The 17,383-nt window shown below is 41.2% G+C and overlaps 1 protein-coding gene across 10 annotated transcripts in view; it reads left to right on the plus strand.

The window, feature by feature from the left end:
- Positions 1 to 17,383, plus strand: part of fam49bb (family with sequence similarity 49 member Bb) — a 198,066-nt gene that overhangs the window by 153,895 nt on the left and 26,788 nt on the right. For all 10 annotated transcript variants that reach the window (XM_072268289.1, XM_072268294.1, XM_072268285.1 and 7 more), the window contains 5 exons: positions 3,520 to 3,656; positions 6,218 to 6,295; positions 9,950 to 10,066; positions 10,155 to 10,234; positions 13,900 to 14,026. In XM_072268289.1, coding sequence (XP_072124390.1) covers positions 3,520 to 3,656; positions 6,218 to 6,295; positions 9,950 to 10,066; positions 10,155 to 10,234; positions 13,900 to 14,026 — 539 coding nt within the window. The remainder of the gene's footprint in view (positions 1 to 3,519; positions 3,657 to 6,217; positions 6,296 to 9,949; positions 10,067 to 10,154; positions 10,235 to 13,899; positions 14,027 to 17,383) is intronic.

Below are 17,383 nucleotides of genomic sequence, written 5' to 3' on the forward strand. Positions count from 1 at the left end.
ATCTTGACACCCAGAAACTTGAAGCTACTCAGTCTGTCCTCTTCTGATCCCTCTATGAGGATTGGTATGTGCTCCTTTGTCTTACCCTTCCTGAAGTTCACAATCAGCTCTTTCATCTTACTGACATTGAGTGCCAGGTTGTTGCTGTGGCACCACTCCACTAGTTGGCATATCTCACTCCTGTACTCCCTCTCATCACTACCTGAGATTTTACCAACAATGGTTGTATCGTTAGCAAATTTATAGATGGTATTTGAGCTATGCCTAGCCTCACAGTCATGTGTATATAGAGAGTAGAGCAGTGGACTCTGAGGTGTGCCAGTGTTGATCGTCAGTGAGGAGGATATGTATCACCAATCCCCATAGATTGTGGTCTTCCGGTTAGGAAGTCGAAAATCCAATTGCAGAGGGAGGTACAGAGGCCCAGGTTCTGCAGCTTCTCAATCAGGATTGTGGGAATGATGGTATTAAATGCTGAGCTATGGTCGATGAACAGCATCTTGACGTATGTGTTTGTGTTGTCCAGGTGGCCTAAGGCCGTGTGGACAGTCATTAAGATTATGTCTGCCATATGAATATAAAGTGGTGGTAGGTGCAGGAGTAACAGGAAATTATAAAGTGACAAATGACTCTTAGCAAGAGGGATTAGATTATGAGTACATGCAGTGCTCTTTTATTGTCATTTAGTAATGCATGCATTAAGAAATGATATAATGTTTTTCCAGAATGATATCACAGAAACACATGACAAACCAAGACTGAAAAACTGACAAAAACCACATAATTATGACATATAGTTACAACAGTGCAAAGCATACCGTAAGTTGATAAGAACAGACCATGGGCACGGTACAGTCTCAAAGTCTCTCGAAAGTCCCATCATCTCATGCAGATGGTAAACCTCCAGCGCCGCAAACTTGCCGATGCAGCATCCTGGAAGCATCCGACTCCGAGTCCGTCCGAAAACTCCAAGCCTCCGACCAGCTCCCCGACACCGATGCACCAAGCACCATCTCTGCTGAGCGCTTCAACCCCGGCCCTGGCAACAGGCAACAAGCAAGGCCGAGGATTTGGGGCCTTCCCTCCGGAGATTCTCAATCGCACAGTAGCAGCGGCAGCGAAGCAGGCATTTCAGAAGTTTCTCCAGATGTTCCTCCTTGCTTCTTCACGTCTATCTCTATCAAATCAGGATTGTGCACGGCATCCTACTTCACAGATACGATATCAATTCGGAACGGCCGCGAGTGCTGCATCGCGCCACCATCTTCTCCTCCCGCCATATTCTTCTCGTAATAGCAGGAACTCCCTCTCTTTCTATTAACTTTCCTCCACTAATGTCCATAGTGAGATCTTAGAAGAAATAGGCTTCTTCCTGTATCTCATACCACTTCTCAAAAAAAAAAGGCGGACGTAAATGATGAAATTCACCCAAGCCTTTAACATGCCAACATAGCTCTTAGCCATATGAGTGAATATGTTTTAAAGTTAAGGGCTGAAACCTAGTGTGAAGTTTGTAATTTTCTGCTGCCTGGTATGCTTGTGAGACATGGACTACCTATGGTAAGTATCTCAAAGCACTGGAATAGCACTAACAATGCTGTTTTTGCAAGCTGCTCTAAGTCCACTGACTTGGTAAACCAATCAAAGTGAATTTCTCCTTTCGGGCCCGAATACCAGCTTCGGTTTCTACCCAGGTGTCTCCAATGGGCAAAGCATGTCTTATGGATGCCCAACAACATGCTCTAGACATGAACATTCAGCTGAGTTTAAATTGTTTTTCCACCGAGGTTTGGTGAGACTATAACTAAAGGTCATGGGTGAAGGGTGAAATATTTAAGGGCAATATGAGAGCATAATGGGAAATGTGGAGTGAGCTGCTAGCAGAAATGCTGATGTGGGTTCAATTTCAACATTTCAAAGAAGTTTGGATCAGTACATCGATGGGAGGAGTATGGAGGGCTTTGGTCAAGGTGTAGATCGCTGGGACTAGGCAGAATAATCGTTCAGCACAAACTAGGTGGGGCAAAGGGCCTGTTTCTGTGCTGTAATGCTCTATGATTCCAACTCCAAGTTCCATCACATCAACACTTACCTGATGGAGAAAAGAAACAATATTGAGGGTGTTCGGAAGGCTTCCTTGGGAAAGGTTTTAATATTTCCATTAGTGCATGGGAATCCTTGGCACATGACCATTCTATATGGGGAAGCATTCAGATTGTAATTTGAAAGACTTCAAGCCCCTTCACTGGGAGCACGCAGCTGTTCAGTTTAAATGGTGGAATGAATATATCACAAATGAGAGAAAATCTGCAGATGTTGGAAATCCAAGCAACACACACAAAATGCCAGAGGAACTCAGCAGGCCAGGCAGCATCCATAGTTGATGTTTTGGCCCAAAATGTCAACTGTACTTTTTTCTATAGATGCCACCCGTTCTTCTGAGTTCCTCCAGCATTTTGTGTGTATTGAATGAATATATCAGTTCTCAGATCATCCATTCACCTCCATCGAGCTCCTGATGCACTATCTGCAGTAAATTCTGTGTTCCCACATTGGTTCTCACAAGTCACGAAAGTTCCCAAAGCTCATACGGAAATAAGTCATCCTCAACCCAGAGAACACTTAGATGATTTCTTATTGTACTTTCATTTCTAAACCTAAACCTTGGGCTGATGGCATTATGAGGTGGTAAGTACAATAAACAGATAAAGACTTTAAGAAGTGATAATGCTGGAGAAATAACATTTAATGAAATGTTTACATTCTGGTAATTGCTTTTCAATGTGAAGATGTTGATCTTAAATAAAGCAAGATAAATTCCCCAGTATGCATTACATTATTTTTGTAAAGGGTTTTGTACATGTTGCGCTTTTGGCAACACCGCAAAGGAGTTTCACTTAAAAACAATGTATTTTTAGACTGTATAGTTGACTGACTCTAGAGCTGTTCATGAGTGAGCAGTAGTTTTGTTCTAACTAGGACTCTAGTGAATAAGGAGCGTTGTGTGCATGCTCCTTATTTTTTTCTGGCCAGTAGTGTTAATTCCATTTGATACCTGTAAATTATTCTACCTGAGGCAATGCCGTGTGTTAAATAAAAATGAAGCTGCAGCCTAGAATTCTATAGTATTTCTTCCCATCATGCTTGTTGGTACGTTTGTATAGCCTGCGTTCAGGAACAAATCAACTTAAATTAAAATAGCCTTATTTTTTCCCCTACAAAAACTTAACCGCAGATTTTCCTAAATCATTGGACATATTCATAGCAACAACATGATGTTGGTTTCTAAGTATAATACTATATTTAAAGAAATTAAATAATGACAGAGATCTTAATAATTGAAATTAAAAAAATCATTCCTCAGTTGAAGGTACTTGTGAGCTTCAGAATTGAAGGAGATCAGACATCATTCAGATTTTCACTTTGATGGATACTGATTTCTGCTCATTCACCTTCCTGTTTGTTGTGTGTAAGTAATCTTAGTGATCATGCCAGTAATCCAAATATTCTTTCTTACAGAAGCAGCATTGCATGGCTTGTTGGGAGCACTGACGAGCACACCATACAGTCCCACACAACATCTTGAGCGGGAGCAGGCTCTTGCCAAGCAGTTTGCTGAGATACTTCATTTTACATTACGGTTTGATGAACTGAAGGTGAGCTAAGGTGTACAATGGTGTATCAGCAGTGTGCACTATAGCAGTAATGTGTTGTGATGTTGATAGGCTCATATTTGATTCCCTTTTCACTGTTCCTTCCTGCCTGCTCCTCCTCTATGCATTTGTGGACATGCACATACTATTTTCATAGTCATAAATGCATGAACTCTATTTGGCTGATCTTAGAAACTTGAGATGGATCCTAGAGGTTCCTGTTAGAAAAGGTGGCTTCTACCACTTTCAAACTACGAGTGGAATAAAAACCTGAACCAGTGACTTTCTGTACTCTTGTTGATAGCTTCTCCTAAGTTTCATGTCTCCATAATATATTGGTGATAGAACATAAAGGTCTGTTCCAAGCTGGCAAGCTACAACAAATAGGATTTCATAGAGAATCATGTATGCAGTCTCAACTGTCTACAAATCTAGATTTGACCTATATTTGTAACTTAGTTGAAAGAACTGGGTTGAATGTAATCAAATGTGTTAAACAGAACAAAGGTAAGTGAAAATTTAAGTTGAAGAGTGCACAGAGTTAGCAAAAAGGAGTAAACGGTAGGCAAATATTTGTCAGATGAAATGTAAAAGGGAAACTGTAAGGTTATCTATTTGATAGGATGAATAGAAAATCAAACTATTGTTTAATTGTAGATTTATAGAGTTCTTGTTGTCCTTATACATAAAACTCAAATTCAGCAGTAAATAGGGAAGAAAATGGTACGTTGATTGTTAAGACTATTAATTCAAGAGAGATGGACTATAAAAGTTAGGAATTTTGGTACAATTGGTGAAGTCTTTGGTAATACCACAACTGGAGTCTTATGCCTGTTTTCCTCCTCTTGTTAAGGAGGGATTGATTTGTTTGAAAACTGTTTTGAGAGGTTCTCTGGGGTAGATATTGGGATGATAAACGATTGAGCATGTAGGACGTGTACTCATCGGAGTTTTGAAAGATGAGAACTGATATGAATGTGTTTGAGAAGATGTTTCCAGTTGTAAGGGTATCCAAAACTAGAAAGCCCTACAGATGATACCTAAAAAGTGACCACTGAGTGTATTTCTATATGTTCATGGTCTTATACTGCTGTAGCCTATCCACTTCAAGGTCCATCATGTTATGCATTCAGAGGTGCACTCTTGTGCACACCAATGTTGCAACGTGTGGTTATTTGATTTACTGTCGCCTTCCTGTCAGCTTGAATCAGTCTGGCCATTATTCTCTGCCTCTCTCATTATCAAGATGTTTTTGCCCCCAGAAATGCCACTCACTGGATTTTTTTTTTTTGTTTGTTTTTTGCATGATTTTCTGTGAACTCTAGAGACTGTTGTGCATGAAAATCCCAGGAGATGAGCAGTTTCTGAGATACTCAAACCACCCCATCTGGCACCAAAAATTATTTTATAGTCAAAGTCACTTAGATCACATTTCTTACCCATTCTGATGTTTGGTCTGAACAACAACTGAATCGTGTGTCTGCGTGCTTTTATACATTGAATTGCTGCCACATGATTGGCTGATTAGCTATTTACATTAATGAGCAGGTGTACCTAACAAAGTGGCCACTAAGTGTACATTGAAGATAGAGATGGGGAAAAATTCACTTCAGTAAGCTGTGAACCTTTGGAATTTGCAGTTCCAGAGAGCTGTGGAGATTGCCATACTCAGAACTAAGTTAGAGATTTTTTAAATATGTAAGAGATGGGCATTGTGGGGAACAGATAGGGAAATAGACTTAAGATCAAGGGCAGATTACCCACAATCTTACTCAATGACTGAGTTGGCTCGAGGAGTCACGTGGTCTAGATCAGATGTTGGGTGGGAGGTTGGCAGTGTCCACATGTGCATCATCAACAGAGGGAAAAGTGGATGATGAAACAAGGGAAGGAAGAATCTTTTGAATGCTATTCAATTAACAAGGCTTCATAAAATAATATAATTACAACATCTGAAACAGTCCTGATGAAGGGTCTCGGCCTGAAACGTCGACTGTACCTCTTCCTAGAGATGCTGCCTGGCCTGCTGTGTTCACCAGCAACTTTGATGTGTGTTATCTGAAACCCTACATGGATTTTGCAAAGGTTTGGTCATAATAAAAAAATCTAATGATTTTACAGGTTATTTTAACATTAAAATAAATAGCATTATTTCTTGAAATCTTCAGGCACAAATGTTTATGAAAATATTTCTTAATGTTGACTTTGTCCATCAACACTGATATTTTCTAGATACAGTCGACCTTCACTAATTGGACTACCTGTAATCCGGTTCCTTCAACAATCCGGCACTGATTATGCTTAATGTGATCCTTCTGTACTTGGGCACGTTCACTAATCTGGCACTCTTCAGGTCCCAATGGTGCCAGATTAGTGAAGGTCGACTTGTATAACAATCACTTCTCAATGCATATGTATATTTTGTGTGTGTGTGTGTGTGTGTGTGTGTGTGTGTGTGTGTGTGTGTGTGTGTGTGTGTGTGTGTGTGTGTATATATATATAAATGTTTTATGTTATTGAATTTTAAGCAGGAAAAGCAAAATTAATTTCACTTAATTATACAGATGACAAATCCTGCTATACAGAATGATTTCAGCTACTACAGGAGAACTTTAAGTCGCATGAGGATCAACAATGTTCCAGTAAGTCAAATGTTTAGGATTTTCTGGCAAAAGAAAACAGAAAGTAACTTTTGGGGTATGAAGAAGTGCTATTAAACTGGAGTTCCAGATATTGCTATTCTGATTTCCTTCTCTACGAAGTGCACTTTTCTATTCTTCTTAAATCTTATTAGATTGTGAACTAATGTGCAAATTCTTCTCATTATTCCCCCTCACTATACCCCTTGCCCATCCTTTAGGCTTTCCCCCCCTCCCCCTTTTCTTTCTCCCTAGGCCTCCCATCCCATGATCCTGTCATGTCCCTTTTGCCAATCAACTGTCCAGCTCTTGGCTCCATCCCTCCCCCTCCTGTCTTCTCCTATCAATTCGGATCTCCTCCTCCCCCTCCCACTTTCAAATCTCTTACTAGCTGTTCTTTCAGTTAGTCTTGATGAAGGGTCTCGTCCTGAAATGTCGACTGTACCTCTTCCTAGAGATGCTGCCTGGCCTGCTGCATTCACCAGCAACTTTGATGTGTGTTGCTTGAAATTCCAGCATCTGCAGATTTCCTCGTGTTTGTGCAAACTCTTCTTGCTGTTTGCATAATAAAACTGAAATTGTTATGCTCCTTTGCACTTTAACAAAGCTTCAGTGTGTTCTAGTATTTTCCCTGACTATAAAACAACTGTTTGCAGTATATTTGCATTCCTTTTTCACTTGATAAATATGAAATTTTGAAATACTTGAGGCAGCTTAGATTTGTTTATGACATTTCATTTTTAATCATGTGCATATTAGCATCTTCATTTACAGTCTAAAATGTTTAAAAAGTTCATTAAAAATCACTTTTGCTATCTATTTTGATGTACTTGCAAATTTTTGAGCATGATTGTTCGTTTTAATTTTAAAGTCATAAAGTTATAAAGCATAGGAGTTTATAGAGTTATAGAGCATATCCCTTTAAAGCTTTCCTATCCAGATATCTGACTAATTGCTTTTAAACATCATTATACCTTCCTCTACAATTTCCTTTGGCAGTTCATTTCAGACACCCGCCATCCTCTATATACAGAGTTGTCCCCTCAGGTTCCCCTTTAAGTCTTTCCCCCTCACCTTAAATCTGTGGCCTCTGTTTTTTGACTCCACTACTCTGGAGGTGGTGGGGGGCGGTGTGGATACTTACCATGGGGAAAAACAAAGCCATTATCAATCTTCAGTCTGAGGAAAACAGTCTCAGCCTACCCAATGTCACCTGATAACTCAAAATCCACTGGTCCTAGCAACAATTTTCCTTCTTTCTATGGTGCTTTCAAGTTAGCGTTGAGAAGGTGAGAGTGAGCTTAAAAAGTTGAAATACAGGTAAATAAAGTACTCCCATAGTGTTAGAATGGATAGGAAATGTTAGAAATTTAGTGATAAATTTCAGGTTGCCAAATGACTTGGATAAAAATTTGCAGATGGGAGTAATGCCTTGCATTTGTAGGTGTAATTGGTGAGTTGCTGCAGTGCACAGTGATGGCACTGTGTGTCTGTGGTAAAGTAGTAGTGAATATTAAATGTGTTGAACCTGTTCCAATGCAGTTGGAATGATGTTGTTAGCACTCTCTCGATGTGCTTAGATGATAAGAGAGACTCTGGGAAAGGAAGACGTGATTCATTTGTTGCAGAATGCTCTGTCCTTTGACTTTATTTTGTAACCACAGTATTCCGAATCAGGTTTATTAGCATTAACATATGTCATGAAATGTGTTGTTTTGCTGTAGCAGTACAGTGCAATAAATAAAATATACTATACATTTTACTAAATGTAAATAGAAGAGAAATAAGTTGTACAATAAGAGAGCAAAAATAGTGGGGTAGTGTTTATGAGTTTAATGTCTGTTTAGAAATCTGATGGTGGAGGGGAAGAAGTTGTTCCTAAAATGTTGATTTTGTGTCTTCAGGCTCCTGTACCTCCTCCCTGATGGTAGTAATGAGAAGAAGGTGTGTCCTGGGTGGTGGGTGTCTTTAATGATGAATGCCACCTTTTTGAGGCACATCTTTTGAAAATTTCTTCAATGATGGAGAGGCTAGTGCCCATGACGGAGCTGGCTGAATTTACAACCCTGTGCAGCTTTTTCCAATCCTGTGTAGTGGCTTCTTCATAACAGATGATGATGCAACTTGTGAATCCTCTCTATGGTACATCTGTAGAAACTTGCTAGAGTCACTTGTGACATACCAAATCTCCTCTAACTCACAATGAACTATAGCCACTACTATGCCCTGTTTGTAATTGATTCAGTAGGTTGGGCCAAGGATAGATCTTCAGAGATGTTGGCACCCAGGAACTTGAAGTTGCTTACCCTTTCCACCTTAATGAGAACTGGTGTGTGCGTTCCCTCGACTTGCCTTTCCTGAACTCCACAATCAATTCCTTCGTCTCACTGATGTCGAGTGCAAAGTTGTTGCTGCGACTATATTCAAGCAGCCAATCTATCTCACTTGTGTATATCATCACATCTGAGGTTCTGCCAGCAACAGTGTCATTGGCAAACTTATAGATGGTGTTTGTCCCCAATGATGGATTCTGCCACCTTGAGGCATCACTTTTTGAAGATGTTCTCGATGGTAGGAAGCTAGCGCCCATGATGGAACTGGCTGTGTTTACAACCCTTTGGAGCTTTTCCAGTCCTGTGTAGTAGCCCCTCCATACTAGACAGTGATGCAACCAGTTAGAATGCTTTCCATGGTACAACTGCAGAAACTAGCTAGAGTCTTTGTGTCATACCAAATCTTAATGAAATATAACAGCTGGTGCACTTCCTTCATGATTGCATCAATACGTTGGGCCTTGGATAGATTTTCAGAGATATTGACACCCAGGAACTTGAAACTGATCACTCTTTCCACTGCCGACCCATTGATGAGGTCTGGTGTTTCTTTCCTCGACTTCCATTTCCTCAAGTCCACAATCAATTCAGTGGTCTTACTGACATTGAGTACAAGATTGTTGCAAGACTACACAACAAGCCAATCTGTCACACTCCTGTATAACTCCTCATTGCTATCTGAATATTTATGAAACTGATCCAGTTACACTTTGGTTCAAACTGATCACTCTCCCCACTATCATCTCTATGCACCTTCATACTTTTCCCACACTATCCTACACCACTCCTCTCCCATACATATAAATGTGTGCAAACTCATTAAAATAAACTATTTCCCCATTGTATCCTACCATCCTAAGAAAGAACTAATCCTACTTTCCTACTCTTGGACCATTGTCCTGTACATTAGATCAAGTGCTTATCCTCAGTAACATTGCTTAAATGAGCTGATGGTCACGAAAACTCAAGAATTAGAGGACATAGATATTCTTTCTTGGGTTGGCAGTCTCATAACATAGAGAAATATTTTCACTTAAAGGATCTTAAATCTTTGGAGTTATGTACAGCAGGCTCCAGATGCCTAGTCAATGAACATCAACATGAAACACAAGACAAAATGGATTTTTGGACACTAAGAGAATCAAAGAATGTAGGCATAGGGCAGGAAATTGGAATTCTGTGGTAATAATCTTAGTGAATGGCAAAGTAGGTTCACATTATATGGTGTACAGTTCTTTAGGTACTTGTGAATTTATTTATTCATGGTGATTTCAGTTAATTTTTTGCACTTATTAAACAAAGTTAAGTACCTTTTTATTTGTAGGCAGAAGGAGAAAATGAAGTAAATAATGAATTGGCCAACAGAATGTCCTTGTTTTATGCTGAAGCAACTCCAATGCTAAAAACCTTGAGTGATGCCACAACAAAGTTTGTTTCAGATGTAAGTATATTGATGTGGCCTGATATGCATAGAGTCTGATGTATATGTGAAAAATAAAGCTGATACTTTAAAAAAAAATCTTTTGTAGAACAAGTCTCTACCTATAGAAAACACGACTGACTGCTTAAGCACAATGGCAAGTGTGTGCAGAGTTATGCTGGAGACACCGTGAGTAGGACATGTTTCTTATTGGTAATTATTTCAGAGATGTCGTTATGGCCCAGATGCCACTGACTAGACTAGGATGTTGTAGCAAGTGCCCTAGTTTGTCTGCTTTTGCCTCTTCCATGTGTAAGTAGCTGCGAGTAAACATAGAAACATAGAAAATAGGTGCAGGAGTAGGCCATTCGGCCCTTTGAGCCTGCACAGCCATTCAGTATGATCATGGCTGATCGTCCAACTCAGAACCCTGTACCTGCCTTCTCTCCATACCCCCTGATCCCTTCAGCCACAGCTATACTTAACTCCCTCTTAAATATAGCCAATGAACTGGCCTCAACTGTTTCCTGTGGCAGAGAATTCCACAGATTCACCACTCTCTGTGTAAAGAAGTTTTTCCTCATCTCGGTCCTAAAAGGCTTCCCCTTTATCCTCAAACTGTGACCCCTCATTCTGGACTTCCCCAACATCGGGAACAATCTTCCTGCATTTAGCCTGTCCAATCCCTTTAGAATTTTATACGTTTCAATAAGATCCCCCCCCTCAATCTTCTAAATTCCAGAGAGTATAAGCCTAGTCGATCCAGTCTTTCATCATATGAAAGTCCTGCCATCCCAGGAATCAATCTGGTGAACCTTCTTTGTACTCCCTCTATGGCAAGAATGTCTTTCCTCAGATTAGGGGACCAAAACTGCACACAATGCTGCAGGTGTGGTCTCACCAAGGCCTTGTACAACTGCAGTAGTACCTCCCTGCTCCTGTACTCGAATCCTCTTGTTATGAATGCCAGCATACCATTTGCCTTTTTCACAGCCTGCTGTACCTGCATGCCCACTTTCAATGACTGGTGTACAATGACACCCAGGTCTCGTTGCACCTCCCCTTTTCCTAATCGGCCACCATTCAGATAATAATCTGTTTTCCTGTTCTTGCCACCGAAGTGGATAACCTCACATTTATCCACATTAAATTGCATCTGCCATGACTTTGCCCACTCGCCTAACGTATCCAAGTCACCCAGCATCCTCTTAGCATCCTCCTCATAGCTAACACTGCCGCCCAGCTTTGTGTCATCCGCAAACTTGGAGATGCTGCATTTAATTCCCTCGTCTAAGTCATTAATATACATTGTAAACAACTGGGGTCCCAGCACTGAGCCTTGCGGTACCCCACTCGTCACTGCCTGCCATTCTGAAAAGGTCCCGTTTATTCTCACTCTTTGCTTCCTGTCTGCCAACCAATTCTCTTTCCATATCAATACCATACCCCCAATACCGTGTGCTTTAAGTTTGCACACTAATCTCCTGTGTGGGACCTTGTCAAAAGCCTTTTGAAAATCCAAATATACCATATCGACTGGTTCTCCCCTATCCACTCTACAAGTTACATCCTCAAAAAATTCTGTGAGGTTCGTCAGACACGATTTTCCTTTCACAAATCCATGCTGACTTTGTCCGATGATTTCACCGCTTTCCAAATGTGCTGTTATCACATCTTTGATAACTGACTCTAGCATTTTCCCCACCACCGATGTCAGGCTAACCGGTCTATAATTCCCTGGTTTCTTTCTCCCTCCTTTTTTAAAAAGTGGGGTTAGATTAGCCACCCTCCAATCCTCAGGAACTAATCCAGAATCTAACGAGTTTTGAAAAATTATCTCTAATGCATCCACTATTTCTTGGGCTACTTCCTTAAGCATTCTGGGATGCAGACCATCTGGCCCTGGGGATTTATCTGCCTTCAATCCCTTCAATTTACCTAACACCACTTCCCTACTAACATGTATTTCCCTCAGTTCCCTAGACTGACCCTCACTAGACCCTCGGTCCCTTACTATTTCCAGAAGATTATTTATGTCCTCCTTAGTGAAGACAGAACTAAAATAGTTATTCAATTGGTCTGCCATGTCCTTGTTCCCCATGATCAATTCACTTGTTTCTGACTGTAAGGGACCTACATTTGTCTTAACCAATCTTTTTCTTTTCACATATCTATAAAAGCATTTACAGTCAGTTTTTATGTTCCCTGCCAGCTTTCTCTCGTAATCTTTTTTCCTTTCCTAATTAAGCCCTTTGTCCTCCTCTGCTGGACTCTGAATTTCTCCCAGTCCTCAGGTGTGCCGCTTTTTCTGGCTAATTTGTATGTTTCTTCTTTGGAATTGATACTATCCTTAATTTCCCTTGTCAGCCACAGGTGCACTACCTTGCCAAACTGGGATGAACAATTGTTGTAGTTCATCCACGCGATCTTTAAATGCTTGCCATTGCATAATCCACAGTCAACCCTTTAAGTATCATTTGCCAGTCTATCTTAGCTAATTCATGTCTCATATCTTTAAAGTTACCCTTCTTTTAGTTCAGAACCTTTGTTTCTGAATTAACTATGTCATTCTCCATCTTAATAAAGAATTCCACCATATTATGGTCACTCTTACCCAAGGGGCCTCGCACGACAAGATTGCTAACTAACCCTTCCTCATTGCTCAATACCCTATCTAGACTGGCCTGCTCTCTTGTTAGTTTCTTGACATGTTGGTTCAGAAAACCATCCCACATACATTCCAAGAAATCCTCTTCCTCAGCACCCTTACCAATTTGGTTCACCCAATCTATATGTAGATTGAAGTCACCCATTATAACTGCTGTTCCTTTATTGTACACATTTCTAATTTCCTGTTTAACGCCATCCCCAACCTCACTACTACTGTTAGGTGGCCTGTACACAACTCCCACCAGCACTTTCTGCCCCTTAGTGTTATGCAGCTCTACCATATCGATTCACCATCCCCCCGGCTAATGTCCTTCCTTTCTATTGCGTTAATCTCCTCTCTAACCAGCAATGCCAAGCTGATAATGACAGAGTGCTATCAGTTTCAGGCCTATCTCAGTATTGGGGGAGAGATAAATTAACATTAAGTTAGAAATAGAAAGTAAAACAGCAGAGGAGGTATAGAATTATGAGCAAAATGGGAAGGAGGAAAAGAAAATGTGAATTTCTTTTTAAAATCTAATGATTTTATTAGATTGGTAATGATGCTTTTTTGACTTTGTATCAATGAGATTGAGTGCCAGTCATTAACAATTATTATTAAAGGGTAATTTAATCCATAGTTTTAAGTTCTAATCGTATAAAGCAAGTTTAAATGGCAATCTATATATAGGACTAAAAAATTATTGAAAATAAAAGGGATACTAAGGGGCAGTTGTCTCGTGTGTGAAACAAGCAGGTTTAAGTCACCCAGCGAGCCCTGGAGATTTGTAATTCACACTAAATGTCTTCATCCCTTGTGCTCACTGCCCACTTAAAGCATTGATAAGTAGTATTTATTGATGCCAAAAATTTACTGATATGACCTTTCCATTGTAGCAACATTTGTGTAATTTTATATGGGGTTTTACAAATTGGCTATCAAATTCTTTGCATGAAGCAAATTACAATATTTAATGTAATCTAGCATGGGTGTCATTGTTTCATTTGGTATCATATAGTGAGCCTTATTCAATCCAGTCAACTTGGTGAGGTAAAGTAATTGGTTATATTAGCCAATATTAACCAAAAAATATTTCTACAATTACTGATGTGTTGGTATATGGTAATAAGGCACTCTTGATTTAAAGTGAAACTGAATGTCAAAATCATAGAAATACTTGTCTGGTTTATTTCTTCATTTACAGGGAATACAAGAGCAGATTTGCAAATGAAGAAACAGTATCATTTTGTCTGAGGGTGATGGTAGGCGTTATCATTCTTTATGATCACGTGCATCCAGTTGGGGCATTTGCCAAAACATCTAAAATAGATGTGAGTTCAACCTACGTTGATTCTAATTGTATTGTCATTTATCTCTTCAAGCTGTTAGTTTCAAATCAACACACATAAAATGTTGGAGGAACTTGGCAGGTCAGGCAGAATCTATGGAAATGAATAAACAGTCGATATTTTGAACCGAGACCCTTCTTCAGGACTGGAGAGGAAGTGGGGGTGGGGTGGTATCAGAATAAAAAGGTGGTGGGGGAGGGGAAGGAGGATAGCCAGAGGGTAATAAATGAAGCCAGGTGGGTGGGAAAGGTAAAGGGCTGGAAAGGAATAATCTGATTGGGAAGGAGAGTGGGCCGTGGGAGAAAGGGAAGATGGAGGGGCACCAGGGGGTGGTGAAAGGCAGGTGAGAAAAAGTAAGAGGCCACAGTGGCAAATGGAAGAGGGAGGGGGAAAACCTTTACCAGAAGGCGAAATCGATATTCATGCTGTCAGGTTGAAGGCTACTCAGACAGAATACGAGGTGTTGCTCCTTCACCCTGAGAGTGGTTTCATCACGGTAGAAGGGAAGACCATGGGCCAACCTGTCGGAATAGGAATTAAAATAGTTGACCACTGGGAAATTCCACTTTTGGCGGATAGAGTGAAAGCGCTAGACAAAGCAGTCCCCCAATTTACAATGGGTCTCACCAGTATAGATGAGGCCGCATCAGGAGCACCAGATACAGTAGATTCACCAGTGAAGGACTTTGTGGAGACGAGGGAGGAGAAGAATGGACAGGTGTAACACTATGGCTGCTTGCAGGGATAAGTGCCAGGATGGAGATTAGTGGGGAGGGATGAATGGATGAGGGAATCATGGAGGGAGAATTCCCTTTGGAAAGTGGAGAGTGTGTGGAGGGCGATGGGAAGTAAATGTGTTTGGTGGTAGAATCCCTTTGGAAATGTCGGATGCTGTGGAGAATGATGTGTTGGATGGAGAGGCTCATGGGGTGGTAGGTTACAACAAGAGTAAGTCTATCCCTGTTAAGGTGAGGTGAGCTCCAGACTGTGGATTCCACTGTCACTAAGTCCATTTCCAATGATCCTGGATGCCTTCAGACTGTAAATTGCGCGGCTTTCAGCTCCAGCCTGGACCTCGAACATCAGCAACTTGGCCATGAGAAGGCCTTGGCGAGCAGCATTAAGGAAAACCCCAAGGCATTTTATAAGTATTTGAAGAGCAAGAGGATAAGACGTGAGAGAATAGGACCAATCAAGTGTGACAGTGGAAAAGTGTGTATGGAACCGGAGGAGACAGCGGAGGTACTTAATGAATGCTTTGCTTCAGTATTCACTATGGAAAAGGATCTTGGCGATTATAGGGATGACTTACAGTGAATGAAAGGCTTGAGCATATAGACATTAAGAAAGAGAATGTGCTGGAGCTTTTGGAAAGCACCAAGTTAAGTCACCGGGACTGGAAGAGATATACCCCAGGCTACTGTGGGAGGCGAGGAAGTTGATTGCTGAGCCTCTGGCAATGATCCTTGCATCATCAATAGGGACGGGAGAGGTTCTGGAGAATTAGAGGGTTGCAGATATCGTTCCCTTATTCAAGAAAGGGAGTAGAGATAGTCCAGGAAATTATAGACCAGTGAGTCTTACTTCAGTGGTTGATAAGTTGATGGAAAAGATTCTGAGAGGCAGGACTTGTGAATATTTGGAAAGGCATAATATGATTAGGAATAGTCAGCATGGCTTTATCAAAGGTAGGTCATGCCTTTCGAGCCTGACTGAAATTTTTGAGGATGTGACTAAACACATTGATGAAGGTAGAGCAGTAGATGTAGCATATATGGATTTCTGCAAGGCATTTGGTAAGGTACCCCATGCAAGGCTTATTGAGAAACTAAGGAGGTATGGGATCCAAGGGGACCTTGCTTTGTGGGTCCAAAATTGGCTTGGCCTCAGAAGGCAGAGTGGTTGTAGACTGGTATAATTCTGCATGGAGGTTGGTATGCCTCAGGAATCTGTTCTGGGACCCCTTCTCTTTGTGATTTTTATAAATGACCTGGATGAGGAAGTGGAGGGATGGGTTAGTGAATTTGCTGATGACACAAAGGTTAGGAGTGTTGTGGATAATATGGAGGGCTGTCAGAGGTTACAGCAAGACATTGATAGGATGCAAAACTGGGCAGAGAAGTGCCAGATGGAGTTCAACCAGTTAAGTGTGAAGTGGGTCATTTTGGTAGGTCAAGTATGATGGCAGAATATAGAATTAATGATAAGACTGTTGGCAGTGTGGAGGATCAGAGGGATCTTGGGGTCCCTGTCTATAGAACACTCAAAGCTGCTGCACAGGTTAACTGTGTGGTTAAGAAGGCATACAGTGCATTGGCCTTCATCAACCGTGGGATTGAGTTCAAGAGCTGAGACGTAATGGTACAGCTGTATCGGAACCTGGTTAGACCCCACTTGGAGTACTGTGCTCAGTTCTGGTCGCCTCACTACAGGAAGGATGTGGATGTGGAAAGAGTGCAGAGGAGATTAACAAAAATGTTGCCTGGATTGGGAAGTATGCCTTACAAGAATAGGTTGAGTGAACTTGGCCTTTTCTCCTGGGAGCGATGGAGGATGAGAGGTGACCTGATAGAGGTATATAAGATGATGAGAGGCATTGATCGTGTGGATAGTCAGAAGCTTTTTCCCAAAGCTGAAATGGCTAACGTGAGAGGGCACATTTTTAAGGTACTTGGAAGTAGGTACAGAGGGGATGTCAGGGCTAGGTTTTTTACGCAGAGAGTGGTGAGTGTGTGGAATGGGCTGCCGGCGACTGTGGTGGAGGCGGATACAATAGGATCTTTTAAGAGGCTCTTGGATAGGTACATGGGGCTTAGAAAAATAATTTCTGAAGTAAGTACATGTTCGGCACAGCATTGTGGGCTGAAGGACAGAATGTTGTGTCTTCAGCTGGGCCTTACCTTTGTCCACCTTCGCTCGCATCTCAGCGAGTTTTGCACCTGCCACAACGCTGAACTCTTCTTTTATTGCCTTGGTCTCCAAGCCCATTTCTTTGACAAAAAATCCACACCCTTCATTGATGACCCCTTTCTCCTTTATCCAATCCTCCTCTTCTTGAACGCCCTGCTCTGGTTCCCTGTCTGATCTGGATCTTTTCATCTCTAATTGTCGATGAGACATCAACTAGCTCAAGTTCAGCACTCCTCATTCCTTTCCAACCTTACCCCTCCCTGCACACTTCTCCTCCACTCTCTCCGCACCAATGCCAACCTTACCATCAAACCTGAAAACAAAAGGGATGTTGTTGAAGTGTGGTGGACTGACTTCTACCTTACTGAGGTCAAGTGGCAACTCTCAGACAGCTCCTCTTATCTACTCCTTGAAGAGGACCCAGCTTTG

This window comes from Mobula birostris, chromosome 9 (assembly GCF_030028105.1).
Source record: "Mobula birostris isolate sMobBir1 chromosome 9, sMobBir1.hap1, whole genome shotgun sequence".
Lineage (NCBI taxonomy): Eukaryota > Metazoa > Chordata > Chondrichthyes > Myliobatiformes > Myliobatidae > Mobula > Mobula birostris.